At 42.6% G+C, this 15000-nt stretch overlaps 2 protein-coding genes across 5 annotated transcripts in view; one reads left to right on the top strand and one right to left on the bottom strand.

Moving 5' to 3' along the window:
- Window positions 1-3243: 3243 nt before the first annotated feature.
- LOC123512181 lies at window positions 3244-11409 on the top strand. 3 transcript variants are annotated; one of them, XM_045268429.1, is made up of 9 exons: window positions 3284-3419; window positions 3886-4074; window positions 4515-4648; window positions 4982-5060; window positions 5404-5519; window positions 5790-5922; window positions 6302-6363; window positions 10980-11061; window positions 11177-11409. In XM_045268429.1, the coding sequence occupies exons 3-9, from the start codon at window positions 4518-4520 to the stop codon at window positions 11399-11401; spliced, it is 828 nt and encodes a 275-aa protein (XP_045124364.1). In that variant the 5' UTR covers window positions 3284-3419; window positions 3886-4074; window positions 4515-4517; the 3' UTR covers window positions 11402-11409. The 3 variants fall into 3 exon arrangements, with proteins under 3 accessions (XP_045124355.1, XP_045124364.1, XP_045124371.1); XM_045268420.1 differs by lacking the exon at window positions 3886-4074 and having other exon boundaries at window positions 3244-3419; XM_045268436.1 differs by lacking the exons at window positions 3284-3419; window positions 3886-4074 and adding an exon at window positions 4103-4381.
- Window positions 11410-11516: 107 nt separating this feature from the next.
- Window positions 11517-15000, bottom strand: part of LOC123512110 (extracellular sulfatase Sulf-1-like) — a 70631-nt gene continuing 67147 nt past the window's right edge. Inside the window, exons 20-22 of one of the 2 annotated variants that reach the window (XM_045268345.1) lie at window positions 13858-13988; window positions 13406-13628; window positions 11517-13149 (exon numbers count right to left, since the gene is read on the bottom strand). In XM_045268345.1, the coding sequence (XP_045124280.1) occupies window positions 12995-13149; window positions 13406-13628; window positions 13858-13988 (509 nt within the window). In that variant the 3' untranslated portion in view covers window positions 11517-12994. Of the gene's footprint in view, window positions 13150-13405; window positions 13629-13772; window positions 13989-15000 lie in introns of those variants that run through there. The other variant, XM_045268355.1, reaches the window with a different exon arrangement.

Genomic DNA, 15000 nt, shown 5'->3' with positions numbered 1-15000 from the left:
AAGTGCCAAGTGAAGGTAATGTAATATCCCAAACTGTCTTAATCCCTTCTGTACCATGACGCGTTTCCATATCCATTGTGCCTAACTATTTGACGACTTTATACAGCTTCAGAAACTCATGTGAGGGATTAAAATAGTGAAAACTGTGGCCATTAAAATTATGAACGCCTTAGACCTTTCCTAATCTCTCTCTCTCTCTCTCTCTCTCTCTCTCTCTCTCTCTCTCTCTCTCTCTCTCTCTCTCTCTCTCTCTCTCTCTCTCTCTCTCTCTCTCTCTCTCTCTCACACACACACACACACACACACACACACACACACACACACACACCCGGTAGCTCAGTGGTTAGAGCACTGGCTTCACAGCCAGAGGACCGGGGTTCGATTCCCGGCCGGGTGGAGATATTTGGGTGTGTCTCCTTTCACGTGTAGCCCCTGTTCACCTAGCAGTGAGTAGGTACGGGATGTAAATCGAGGAGTTGTGACCTTGTTGTCCCGGTGTGTGGTGTGTGCCTGGTCTCAGACCTATCCGAAGATCGGAAATAATGAGCTCTGAGCTCGTTCCGTAGGGTAACGTCTGGCTGTCTCGTCAGAGACTGCAGCAGATCAAACAGTGAATTACACACACACACACACACACACACACACACACACACACACACACACACACACACACACACACAGCAGTTAACTATTGGTGTGTAATAATCTCGTTCAGTTCTTGAGAAACGCTTAAAGGCACTAATGAATCCCTTTGCCGTAGTTTCTGGGCTGAGAGCTTACAAACTGTTACTCCGGGATACAAGCTTTCCAGGCTCACACAGCAATCCATGGCTGGAAAAATATTAGGTGGAATGGAGACTGAGACTAAAGAATAAAGAATAAATAGGCGAGTGTCTCAGCTGATAGGTACTGAGCGGAGCGGCGCGAGAGATAGATAGAGAGGGTGGGAGAGGGGTGGAGGCGGAGATATGAGGAACATGGGGAGGGACGGAGTGGGGACAGACGGGAAGGTGGAGTGTGGATCGCAGGCAAGCTGATACGTCAGAGGCATGGTACAATAACTTTTTGATCGTTATTGTACCATGCGTCAGAGGCACCTGTAGCTAATGACAGCTAGGTACCACTTAAAAAAGGATGGCAGATGTCACTTTTGTTTGAAATACTGGTAGGAAAACTGCTTCGTGAAATGCATACATACATACATACATGCATACCGTACATACATACATAAATATATACACATATGAGTATATTTTTAACATTGTTGCCAAACGCTTCCGCTCATAGTGGTCGGAACCCGTAGTGAACCAGAGTTGCCATGTTTGTCCTTTTAAGGACAGTCTGTCCTTTTTTGAGCCTGTTTGTCCTTAAGTTTTCTTGTATAAAAGGACAGTCAAAATCTGTCCTTTTCTGTCCTTTTTTCAGCAAAATTTATTTTTTTTTTTTTTTCATTGTGAACCACGGATCCGGTCAAACCTTCAAACACGCAGTCAATAAATTTGTTTCTGCAACTTCCTATCTTTTTATTGTTTTATCATATTTGTTCTTGTGTTATATAAAAATAAATCGAGCATATTATAAACTTATGATTTTTCTGTGGGATCGCAGACTGGTAACTATAATAAGCAACCGGCAACTCCCTTAAAAAAGCGCTCCCACTCCCAGCCTCCCAGCCTAGCCTAAATGTTGCTAAATTTCATATAACCCTGCAGGTTCTCTCTCTCTCTCTCTCTCTCTCTCTCTCTCTCTCTCTCTCTCTCTCTCTCTCTCTCTCTCACTCTAGGCATTTAGCCAGTTTCGCAGATTCCGTTGGCAGCATTAGCATCATATCAGCCAGCCGTCTCCCTGACACACACACACAGGTTGTACTACGTCACAGCAGGCTGCGGCAAGGCGGGGGCAGCTGCCTTCACACCTTGTGATGCCTAATAAATAAAGACGGGTAGAGACGTTACCCACAATAGAAAAAAAACACACACACACGAGAGAGAGAGAGAGAGAGAGAGAGAGAGAGAGAGAGAGTGACGGACATGATCTCTCTCTCTCTCTCTCTCTCTCTCTCTCTCTCTCTCTCTCTCTCTCTCTCTCTCTCTCTCATCAATGGGGAGATTGGAAGGAAAGTGAAGGAGCGAAAAGGAGGCAACTCTATTGGTCGAAGTGGAATAAAACAGGGTCAAGTAATATGACATGACTTTTAGGAAAAGGAGATGGAGGGAAGGGGAGAGAGAGAGAGAGAGAGAGAGAGAGAGAGAGAGAGAGAGAGAGAGAGAGGAGAGAAAGGAATGAGAGGGAAGTGGATGGAGGTAAGGAGTTAAAGGAAGAAGAGAGGAGGAGGAGGAGTAAGGAGGTAGAGGCAGGAGGGTGGAGACCCGTGACGCTGAGCCCCGCTATGATAAGCTTCTGGCATTCTATATCCATTATACTATTATTTTTCTCTATTTTAGTTATATCAAGAAAGAAATTATCTGCTAATGTCAACTATAAGTGCATGCACATAATTCACATTCTCATATTATAATAACATTGACAGTCAAGTGAAACATGGTCTCATGATATACGGCCTACCTTGTACAGAAGAAGTTAAAAACCTCAGTCTAACTACACCAAGAGATTAGTTTTCTTACACGATTCTCTCCCTTACGTTAAGTTAGGTTAGTGAAAAGTAATCATTTCGTACTCGGTTTACTCGGTTTCACAGTGTAATCAATACCGAAATACTCGGTTTGCAGAAAGTACTTGGTTCGCCCATCACTAGTGGGCGGCGGGCGGTGGTTGCTATTGGGGTGTGGTGTGTTCCACGAGACGATATACCTCGCCCTCCGCCCCTCATACAATCCCTGGTTTGGGACTGGCAATCAGTTAGAGACCCTGTAGAAGAAATAAAGTTTTTAGCAGATAAGAGGAGGAGAGAGGTCACAGAGCACTAAATGAGAGGTTTGTTTTATCGTCACTTTTTGATGCAAGTGGTTGTCTTTTACGCAACAACTTCCTCACCGAACATGTCTCTCTCTCTCTCTCTCTCTGTTTGTGTGTGTGTGTGTGTGTTAAGTGAGCATTCTGCCACACTAAAGGGTAAAAGGATTATTAGGACCCGATTAAACATTTATGTTGCCTTTGAAAATATTCCTGATGAAAGCAAACTGTTCAGAATGTAGGCTTCTGTATCTTGCTTCACTGCTTTGAGCTGTACTCGTGACGCTTCAAACCATTTTCTCTCGTTCTTTGTCTTTCAGCTCACCAGCAGTGGATGTGGCAAGTTAGTTAAATACGGAAGTGGGAGCAAGTAGAGGAAGATGTGGATGAGTGTCACAAACAGGAGTGGATTAGAAGCTGTGTTGTGGATGAGAGTGGCCAGGAGGAATCAAAATGAACGTGAATGGATCGTGACAAAAGGAGGCAGAGTGGGAACTGCAATGGAGGTGAGAAATATACGAGTAAGATAGACAAAGAAGTGAAATGTGATTATGTGAGTGACTAAATGAATGGTAGAACAAGATGAAAGAGTACTCTGGAATGGTAAAAGGAGAAGGCCTCGATGTGTGAGAGGTAGTATGAGCCTGAGGGAAGCCTGGGTGGTGATCTCTTATTGACAGTATAGGTTTAATGCACGGAGTTTCAGATGGTCCCGCAGCGAAGTGAGACGGTGAATCATGTAGTGCTGGAGTGATGTGTGAGAAAAAGATGAGAGATGAAGCAGGTGATTGTGACAGACTTGGTGCATAACAGGGAAGGAAATGGATAGTGTTGTTGGTGGTACTGTGTAGAGAGACGAATGAAAGGGTGACTGAGGCTGCGATGGAAGGGGAAGCAGTTTGTGGAGAAAATGTGGCGGGAATGTAGCTTCAATTAGTGTATTGTTTTTATGCTTTTGTTTGTCTTCTGCAGGCGTTACCTAGTCAAAGGAGGAATCCGGAGCCACCTGTAGCCTCAAGACAAAGATGAAGGTGGTGGGGTGGAGTGACGGGGGTGAGAAGATAAGATAAGGGTGAGATAACAGTGGATGGTGCAGCAGGAAGGTTGGGAACTTGGGTCTTGGGGAGCAAGGAAGGCGGCCAACAACACGCCGACTGTGAGGTATGGTGCTATGTTGGATGCGAGAGAGTGTAGGTTATGCTCAGAAATACTCGACAAACATAAGAGAATGGTGTGGTTTTGTGCAGGAAATACATACTGAGGCAAGCAGAAACAGTAATGAAAAATAATGAGCACTAAAGAAGGATATAGAACAGTGACGATTGTGAGTTATGGTGTGTGGATGTTGAGGTCAGAAATACTCTAGAAACATGAAGATGGTGTGGTTTTGTGCAGGAAACACAGAGAGAAGCAGAGAAAGTAATGGAAGATGGGTAGTTAAAGGAGATGAGAGGTTTGAAACATTAAGGTAAGATAAATAGAAGGGAAGGAGTAATTGACAAGAAGACATTTGTGGGTTAGAGACTTAGTTAGACTGATTGTAATTTTATCAGTCGATTGATTTATTAAACCTTTTGAAACAGTTGACATTGCACTGCCAGGTGATGTGTTCCCAAGCCGCCACATTGAAGGAGGAGGAGGATGAGAAGCTGGCCTCGTGGGATCCCCGCCAAGAGGACTACCTGGGCGAGTGGAGGACAAGACCTGGCTACCCTTTCCCTCTCCCACACACCAGGTAGGCATTGCTCAATAGAAACAATAAAACAAAAAATAATTAGTTCACCTGAGATACATTTATTGAGGAGATAGAAAGGCATTGGTTCTTTGAGTGGTGAATGAATTAAACACTCAGTAATCATGTTAGTGGTGAGTCTTTCAGGAACTTTTGAAAACGGAAGTCTTTATGTGATGACGATGGATGGAAATTAATTGGTGTGTTTCGTACTTGGACTGCTTCATGTAAATCCTCCTCTATTTTGCTATTTTGTGCTGTAAATAGTGCAAGAAGAGAGTAGAGTATGTCTGTCTTTTCTCCTAATACAATAGCAAGCCTGTGTGTTTGTTACAGAGGAGCAGGGCCAGGCAGGGACGGGGGACACAGACCTCGTGGGTTGTACATCAGTAACCTGCCTGGGACGATGACTGCGGTGAGTGTCGGTGTCTGATCTGCTCACTGGAGGTTCATTCCCCTTCACATGACACACTTTGCTTCAGTTTGCATGTTTTGTGTTGTTTATGTCTCATTTATTGACTGTAGGTTGATTTTCCATTGTTTGCATGTTCTGTTTAGCTTTATTTGTTTATCTCGTTTGTTTACTGTAGGTTATTTTTTCTTTGACATGTCTTGGTTCAGTTTACATGTTTGCTATTGTTGATTTGTCTTACTTGTTACTGAAGTTTTGTTTTCCTTTGATTCAGTTTGTGTTTTCCGTTTAGCATTGTATAAATCGCGTCATCTTACTCTTTGTTCATCTCCCCATCAATGCACAGGAGAGCGTGAGGCGGCTGTTTGGAGAGCACGGTGTTGTGGAGAGTGTAGTGATGGGACGACCTGGTCCAGACGCCTCACAGCCACGGTGGGCCATTGTCAACCCACACAGCACCAGGTGAGTCATGAGGCTGTGTGTGTGTGTGTGTGTGGTGGAAAAAAAGGCCAGTAAAAGGAAATAATGGAGTGATGGAGAGGGAATGTTGGGAAAAAAGGAGGTAGTAATAGGAAAAAAAAGGAGAAATATAGAAAAGTGAAAAAAAAATGCTAGAAAAGGCTAGATAATTTATATAAAAAGATAAATAAAGCAACACACACTCCTGTGACAAAAAGTACAACTGTTTACCGTCCATCAGTCTGATTCTGATGCAAAACGACCATATTGCAGAGACGCAGTGGCCATGCTTGGGGCGCTGCATGGCCGACCACCGCTGTGCCTCAAGGTAACTCCAGCCACCACACCAGAGGAGAAACAGCAGCAGCAGCAGGAGAGGCAGGCACAGCAGCACTTTCTGGAGGAGGTGTGTGTGTGTGTGTGTGTGTGTGTGTGTGTGTGTGTGTGTGTGTGTGTGTGTGTGTGTGTTACCTTTACTTATTTTCCTCTTTCTTTACTTACATGTCTTCCACTGATATTTTTTTCTTTGTTTATTTTGTCTTGTGAAGGTCATTTGGAAATGCTAATTCATACCTTTATTTTCATTACTTCTCTTTATCAGTTGACTGTTGACATATTTGTAGAATGATTTGGGTTGTCTGTGCTTAATGTGTGTGTGTGTGTGTGTTCTCTTTTTTTTCTGTGTATGTGTTTTAATTCTATTCCTTCATCACTTTTTCTACTTTTCCTTTCCTTTTATCACTCACTCTCTGATTCTTGCACTAATGATCAATTTTCTTGTTCAGTTGAGAAGAGACCTGAAAGCAGCAAGTGCTGAAAACAGCACACCTGTAGCCACCACAAGCAGGTGCGTGTGTGTGTGTGTGTGTGTGTGTGTGTGTGTGTGTGTGTGTGTGTGTGTGTGTGTGTATTTAACTAGTTGTATTGTACAGGGTTTGAGTGGGGCTCATAGTGTCCTGTCTCCATATTTCCACTTATCTAATTTTTCTTAAAGTTATGCACATTACACCCTGTAACAACTTCATCACTCAATGCATTCCACCTTTCCACCATTCTATGTGGAAAACTGTATTTTCCAATATCCTTCACACACTGTCTCTTCTTGATCTTCTTTACATGTCCACTTGTCCTAGTTTCTTCTGTCACCAGCACCAGCAGGTCTTCCTTGTGTATCTATTCAATGCCATTTACTATTTTATATTTTGTTATTATTATATGTTAGGTCCTTTAGTTCCAGCATCATCTTTGTAGCTATCTTCTTGATCCATTCTAATCTTCTTGTATCCTTTTTCAAGCTCAGTGACCACACCACTGCTGCATATTCCAACTTTGGACGTATCATGCTTGCAATAATTTTTTTTATCATATCTTTATCCAAGTACTGAAATACCACTCTAACATTAGTCAACATTTTATATGATGATTCAAATATCTTACTTATGTGTTTTTCGGGGTTCAGATTTTCTTGTATAACCACTCCCAGATCTTTTTCCTCTTTAGTCTTCATTATTTGTTCCTCTGCCATCAGATAGTTCCATACTGGTCTTCTCTAACTCTTTCATAATTCCATTACATGACATTTCTTGGCATTGAATTCTAACTTCCACTTCTTAACTTCACTCATAAATTTTGTCTATATCTTCCTGCAGCAACAAACAGTCCTCTCGGGTCTTAATTACTGTTAGCAATTTTGCATCATCAGCAAACAAATTGATATAACTGGTCACCCCATTCTGTATGTCATTTACAAATACCTGGAACATAATAGGGGCTAACACTGAACCTTGAGGCACTCCACTTGTTACTTTACCCCAAGATGAGTATGTATCTCTGATCACAGTTCTCATCTCTGCCATTCAAGTATTCCCTTATCCAATCTAACAAAGTTCCTCTCAGTCCTCCTATGTTCTCTAACTTCCAAAGTAGTCTGCTGTGAGGGACTTTATCAAAAGCCTTTTTTATGTCCAGGTATACTGTGTCCACCCATCCATCTCTGTTTTCCAGTCCTTCTATTACTCTTGAGTAGAAACTTAATAAGTTTGACACACATGACCGTCCTGTCCTGAACCCAAATTGTCTGTTCAATATAACATGTTCATCTTCCAGATGTTTAACCCATTTGCCTTGATAACAATTTCACACATCTTCCCCACAACACTTGTAAGTGACACCAGTCTGTCATTTAATGGCTCAGTTGACTTTTCTCCTTTGAATATTGGGGTTACATTGGCTCTCTTCCATTTCAGTGGTACTCTCCCTTCTTTTAATAAACTTGTAATCATTTCCAAAATTGGTTCTAAAAACTGATCTTTACATTCTTTTAGCGCCCAGCCTGATACACCGTCCGACTTCATTGCTTTCCTGACATCCAAAGTGTCTAGTCTTCCAATTTCTTCTTTGCGCACTATGATTTCCTGCAGTCCTCAGCAATGCAATGTTCTGTAAAATCCTCTTCAGTATACAGTTTTGAAACTCTCATTATTTCACTCATTTCTTTTGCTGTTTGGTATGTCTTCATTCCTTTAACTATTTTTCTATTGTTTTCTTATTCTTCATCTTACCATTTATATATTTGTAGAAAAGCTTGGGTTCACCTTAACTTTTTCATACATCTTTCTCAAAGTTTCTTTCTTCCTCTCTCCTTACTCTAATATATTCATTTCTGGCATACTTTTACTGCTGTCAGTTGTTCATTTTTCTCCCAAGCTTTATCTTTTTCCCTTTTAGAGTCTATACATCTTCCACTGTACCAAGCATGTATACTTTTCTTTACTCTATAGATAGGTACATATTTCTTCACTCTGTTATACTTCTGTAGGAATATTTCATATTTTCCCTCTGTGTGTGTGTGTGTGTGTGTGTGTGTGTGTGTGTGTGTGTGTGTGTGTGTGTGTGTGTGTGTGTGTAATTCACTGTTTGATCTGCTGCAGTCTCTGACGAGACAGCCAGACGTTACCCTACAGAACGAGCTTAGAGCTCATTGTTTCTGATCTTCAGATAGGCTTGAGACCTGGCATACACCACACACCGGAACAACAAGGTCACAACTCCTCGATTTACATCCCATACGTACTCACTGCTAGGTGAACAGGGGCTACACGTGAAAGGAGACACACCCAAATATCTCCACTCGGCCGGGGAATCGAACCCCGGTCATCTGGCTTGTGAAGCCAGCGCTCTAACCACTGAGCTACCGGGCCGTGTGTGTGTGTGTGTGTGTGTGTGTGTGTGTGTGTGTGTGTGTGTGTGTGTGTCAGCTTTATTTCACTTCAGTTTTGCCTTACCAGTTTTATTTACTTTAGTTTTGCCTCACTGTAAGCTCCTTGTGCATTGTTGTGATGCTATAGTAAAATTTAGTGTCTTGGTGTATGGCTGGTGATAACACTTGAGACTTGCAACAGTGAAAGTAACAGCCTTGTGAGGTGAGAGTGAAGGGCCTCTCATGGACAGACTGGAGTGTTAAGTTTTTTTTTTATAGAGGGAAATGTGCCAAAGGCAAGAAAATATATATTAAAAAAAGAACCACTTAAACTAAGTTCTTTAGAAGAATAGAAAAGGATTTAGTCAGAAGACAGGGGCAAATGTCTTGAAACCTCCCTCTTAAAAGAAGTTAAGTCAAAGGAAGATGAAAGTACAGAAGCAGGCAGGGAGATCTAGAGTTTACCAGAGAAAGGTATGAATGAATGAAAATACTGGTTAACTCCTATTAGAGGGTTGGACAGAATAGGGAAGAGAAGAAGAAGAAAGCCTTGTGCAGTGAGGCAGCAGGAGGAGGGGAGGCATGCAGTTAGCAATATCAGTAGAGCAGTTAGCATGAAAATACTGATAAAAGATAGAAAGGATGCAACATTTTGGTGGTGAGAAAGAGGCTGAAGACAGTCAGAGGAGGGAGATTGATGAGACAAAAAGCTTTTGATTCCATCCTATCTAATAAAACTGTGTGAGTGGAACCCCCCCAAACATGCAAAGAGTACTCCATACAAGGACAGATAAGGCCCTTGTACAAAGTTAGCAGTTGGAGGGGTGAGAAAAACTGGCGGAGACGCCTCAGAACGCTTAACTTCATAGAAGCTATTTTAGCAAGAGATGAGATGTGAAGTTTCCAGTGAAGATTATGAGTAAAGGACAGGCCGAGGATATTCAGTATGGAAGAAGGAGATAGATATCTGGAAGGTTGTGTCAAGTTAATAGATGGAGGAATTGAGTTTTTGATGCATTGAACAGTAAGTTTTCTCTGCCCCAATCAGAAATCTTAGAAAGATCAGAAGTCATGCATTCTGTGGCATCCCTGCATGATCTGATGACTTCTTGAAGGGTTGGTTGTCTCTGAAAGGATGTGGAAAGATGTAGGGTGGTATCATCAGCGTAGGAGTGGAGAGGGCAAGAAGTTTGGTTAAGAATATACTTAATGAATAATAGAAAGAGAGTGGGTGACAGGACAGAACCCTGAGATTTAGAAGAACAGTGGCCATGTACAACACCTGCAATAGAACTGTCAGAAAGAAACTTGAGATAATCTCAAGTTGCAGAGGATAGAAACTGTAGGAGGGCAGTTTTGAAATCAAAGCTTTGTGCCAGACTCTGTCAAAAGTTTTTGATATGTCTAACACTACAGCAAGTTTCACTGAAATCTCTAAAAGAGGATGACCAAGACTCAGTAAGGAATGCCAGAAGATCACCAGTAGAGCGACCTTGACAGAAGTCATACTGGCGATCAGATAGAAGATTGTGAAGTGACAGATGTTTAAAATTCTTACTATTGAGGATGAATTAAAAAACTTTAGACAAGCAAGAGATTAAAGGTATAGGATGGTAGTTTGAGGGGTTAGAACGGTCACCTTTTTTTGGAACAGGCTGAATGTAGGCAAACTTCCAGCAAGAAGGAAAGATAGGAGTTGATAGACATAGTTGATATAGTTTTGGCCAGGCAAGGTGCAAGCACGGAAGCACAGTCTTTGAGATTAATCCATAAGCCTTCCTAGGGTTTAGGCCAGAGAGGGTATGGAAAACATCATTATGAAGAATTTTAATTGTAGGCATGAAATAGTCAGAGGGAGGAACAAGCCCAGAATCATCTAAGGTGGAGTTATTAGCAAAGGTTTGAGAGAAGAGTTCAGCTTTAGAGACAGAAGAGATGGCAGTGGTGCCATCAGGATGAAATAAAGGAGGAAAGATGAAGAAGTAAAGTTATTTGAGATGTTTTTTGGCCAGATGCCAGAAGTCACAAGAGGGGTTTGAGTTTGAGAGATTTTGACATTTTCTATTTATGAAAGAGTGTTTGGCAAGTGGAAGAACAGACTTGGCATGATTCCGGGCAGAAATATAAAGTGCGTGAGATTCAGGAGATAGAAGGCTGAAGTACCTTTTGTGGGCAACCTCTCTATCATGTATAGCTAGTCAGTGTTTCAGTCAATTGTCTTCCATATCAAGTGTTGTGATGATGAATTTATTTGTCTGTTGTAGTGATGGTCCTGCCAACACCAATACACTAGCATCTGCTGTCACCACCACTGACACCACCACCTCTCACAATGAAGTCAGTGAAGTAAGGGCATTAGATTTTCTATTAAAACTAACTGAGGAAAAAATGAAAATACTAGAAACAAAATTATTGATATTTGTAAAAATTACTTACTGATGTTGGTGTTGTTTTCATAAAGGTGCCCTTCGAAATGGGTCATGGTGTGGTGGTGGTGGACCACCGCCCTGCCCTGCCCTGTGTGAGCTGTGGGGCAGCCGGCCAGCTGGTGTGTGCTGGTTGTGGGGCATGGTACTGCAGGAGGCTGTGTCAGGCAGCACACTGGCCACTCCACAGCACCAACTGCTCCATGGTCCCTGGCTCTGTCTCTCCCTCCCTGCGTGAGTACTGGGGCACCTCTGGATGAGGCACAGTGGAGGCAGTGCAGACCATGAAGGTGTTGAGAGGCTTGGTTGTATTAGTGATTGCCACACAGTCATCAGTGCAGGTGTAGCAGCTGGGTGGGTAATCAAAGACAGTAATGGCTCACAAGATGTTTATTTACAAAATAAACAAATCACAGTGTCACAGAGTCACACAGGGTTGCTGTCACTCATCAGGTTCATTAAGTTCACATGTAAAAAATATATTGACTCGATGTATCGGAAGTATTCATTATTACATCATGGCACGTGTCGGATGCAAGTTGGGCGGCAGTTTGCACCTGCAATGCTTAACATTTCTTGTCTGACAAAGGTGAATCTGGAACACATGTTTCCAGAAAACAACTTCACACACACAGAGAAAGCCTTCATGTGTGGAGTAAAACACAAAGACTTTGTTGTACATGAGTGGATGAAATGGTGTGCTTCAAACACAATCAAGCTCAAAGTAATACATGAAAATCCACATGCACTTTATTCCTTGGTGGAAGCCAGTCCATGGCAAGGCCCGCTGGCTGCTGGCAGTCATGGCACTCACGTGTAATACAGAAATTATTTGTCTTTATTAGTTAATAGTTAATTCATACAAGCCACTGTGGCATTGTACAGCAAGGCCTCAGCATCATTGCATGTTGCCACAGCAGTAACATTTGTTTCATGGAGTGACTGATGGATTACTGTGGAGGAAACCTTATTGAGGACACGAGGTCACTCACTGTTAGCAGTTCACCTCAGTCAGTGTCTTCCTCAGGTGTCACTCCTCTCCCGGCCCACCAGCCCACAGTGCAGAGAGAGGCTGAAGGAAAGGCATGATTACATAAAGCACAGCTGTCCAGCTGTCCTGGTCTTAACCACTGTGTGACACTCTAAAACATGGTCATAAATATACAAGGCAGTCTAATTTATATCTCACTACCTCCCGTACAGGCTAAAATTATTTAATATAAAAAAGCTTAGTTGTGTTTTGTAGTATAGCCTCAGCAATAACTTTGGCAATGCCTAATAAAAAAAAAGCTGACCAGATTAACACATTAAAGCAGCAGCCTCAATGTAGAATACACTTATTCCTCGCTGGCTCTGAGTGTTTTCCCAAACCACGGCCGGTTCACAATGTGTGTGCAGAATGAATGATGCTTGAGGCAGGTGACAGTCTGTGCTGTGCTGTGCTGGGGGAAACCTGCTGTCATGATTTGAACACTTGGGGTCTCTTGCTTCGAAGCGACTCACGATGAAGGAACAAGCTGATTCATGTACTCACTAATACACTAGAGTATTGACATCGCTAAATGCAAAACCTGCACGTCACACGAATTCCTCGGTTAAATGCATTTGTTTTGGATGTCTAAAGAATACATACATGTACAGTCATTAAATATTGTTTACTGATAAATGATTATGATTTTTGAGATCACTAATGATGATGTGTTTACAAAATTGTTTTGTTTTGCTATTACCAAATGACTTTCATGGCAAAATGATAAGAGTATTTTCAGTGATTGAATTATATCCTACCAATAGTTAGTGTCAACCTTCAGTTGACAACAATTCATAATAAAGATAAATTAATCCCCTACACTTCATGAGATTCTAACTTTTCTACTTTTCTTTCTCCGTTTCCGTTCTCTCCGCTTCTCCCGCCGGCGCTCACTGTCTCGCCGCCGGCCATGCACACGACTCTTGCGCGGCAGGCGGATGATGTTCTTGTTGGAGCCGGTGGACTGCAGCTGGTGCCCTGCCGGAGAGGCACACACTATTGTGAGGGAAGCTACTACTATGTCACCACTGCCAAGTTACTCATTCAAAGTAAACAGACTTAACACAAACTTAAAAGTACATGAGGGTAAGGTAGAATGTGGCTTTAACACAAATTTAAGGGAAAAACTGAACAGAAATTAAACCTAACGGGTAAAGTGCTGAGAAGCTAAATGTTCCTACAGAGTAAGGTTCATGAAATTAAATTAATTTAAAGTTTGAAGTCAGTCACTCACTCTTCCACTTCTTGTGTTCCTTCCTCTGGCGGCGGCGTTCCTCCCGGTGTCGCTGCCTCTCCTCCCGCAGGCGGCGGCGCTCCTCCTTGCCACGCCGTGGAGACGTCGGCACCTCCACCTCCACCTCCACCTCCACCATGTTGTCTCCTGGGTCGTGCTCCTCATCCTCCTCCAGCTGGGGTTCCTCATGGTGCAGGTCCAGCTGAGGGGCCCTGGCAGTGCTCTGGGGGCAGTGAGAGTGAGGCTAAAACAGTGAGTGAAAGTAAGCAAGGCAGTAAGGAATTAAAATTTGAAGGAGTAGAAGTAACACAGGACTAAAATTTGAGTGACAGAAGAGCAACACAGTGCAAATTCTCATCTTTTCTACATTTGTTCTTTGATGACTGCCAGATTCATGGGTCCACCATTGCTTCAGGTGTCTGAGGTAAGCAGTGAGCAGCAGCAATGGTCACCTGGGATGCTTGGGGCAGGTCGTCACAGTGGGCAGCGCCGGCACAGGTGCGCAGCGCTTCCAGGCGGCGGTGCAGCTCAGCAAGTCGCTTGTTGGACAATGTGAAGGCAACGTTCCTTAGCTGGTAGGGGTCTGTGAGGGGCAGGAAAGGTGAGGATAGATCTCATTAAGAGGCTCAAAAGGTCTTCCATTCATCTTTCTTGGCTTATAATAACTAGTTAATCTTTGTTTTTGTTTCCATGGACACAGAAAAAAAGAGTACAGGCAACCCCACTTGACGAAGGGGTTACGTTCCTAAAAAAACCTTCGTTAACCCGTACAGCGTCAGAGATCTATGAGATACGTCAGCTACTCTGAGCGAACCGGGCGTCAGAGACATTTGAGATACATCGGCGAGCTTTCTCATGTTTTCGGAGGTATTGCGTCCTCAAAACCTACCATTATACTGCCATCATGCACTGTAGACATTGCTCATGCTGCCTCCTCGTCCCTGCTAACATGAATGCTTGCTGTATTTATTTATTACAATTCTGAACTTTAGCAGTTTCTGCTGCCTTCAGCTAGGTGTAGCGGGAAACTGACGCCTCAACTCCGCTAATATGAACAAAGCGTAATTTCCATTACTTACTCTTACCATTTCAGTTGTTTTTGGTAACTGTTATATTGTGGTAGTGAAAACTTTGTATGACATAAATAAGAATTTTCCAATCGCTTTGTTATAAGGAAAAACAAGTACATATTACTCGGAAAATATTTGCACCGTGAAAGGCAACACTCTCGCGATATCTCGTGTCTATTTTTATCCACAAGCACTCCCAAACAGCAAAACATGACATGTTGTTTTTCTTTCAACTCAGGAACGATATTATGCATGTTTCCAACTCAGGGATCGACTGGTGAAAAACGAGGAAGCGAAATAAACTAGTCACATAAGGCTTTGCTAAGTCGCTAACCTTAGCACAATATCTCGCACCAATTAATACCACTTCCAGTCAGTTCTGGGAGGAATGACTGTCATTTTCATTTGTTTCACATCATTTAAGACTGGTTTAGCAAAAAAAAAAAAAAAAAAAAAACCATGATGTGGCCAGCACTGGTGAAATCACAAAGTCTCAGATCTGCTGACGCTGTACGGGTTAAGCTA

The sequence above is a fragment of the Portunus trituberculatus genome, chromosome 4 (genome assembly GCF_017591435.1).
Source record: "Portunus trituberculatus isolate SZX2019 chromosome 4, ASM1759143v1, whole genome shotgun sequence".
NCBI classification, from domain to species: domain Eukaryota; kingdom Metazoa; phylum Arthropoda; class Malacostraca; order Decapoda; family Portunidae; genus Portunus; species Portunus trituberculatus.
The sequence above is the reverse complement of the archived record's forward strand: the minus strand, read 5'-3'. Positions and strand labels throughout refer to the sequence as shown.

Coding starts and splice junctions, on each gene's coding strand:
- LOC123512181 (XM_045268420.1), top strand. CDS start 3,294: ATGTGGATGAGTGTCACAAACAGGAGTGGATTAGAAGCTGTGTTGTGG. Junction 5,520..5,789: donor GTCAACCCACACAGCACCAG/GTGAGTCATGAG, acceptor ACCATATTGCAG/AGACGCAGTGGCCATGCTTG. Junction 6,364..10,979: donor CCTGTAGCCACCACAAGCAG/GTGCGTGTGTGT, acceptor TGTCTGTTGTAG/TGATGGTCCTGCCAACACCA.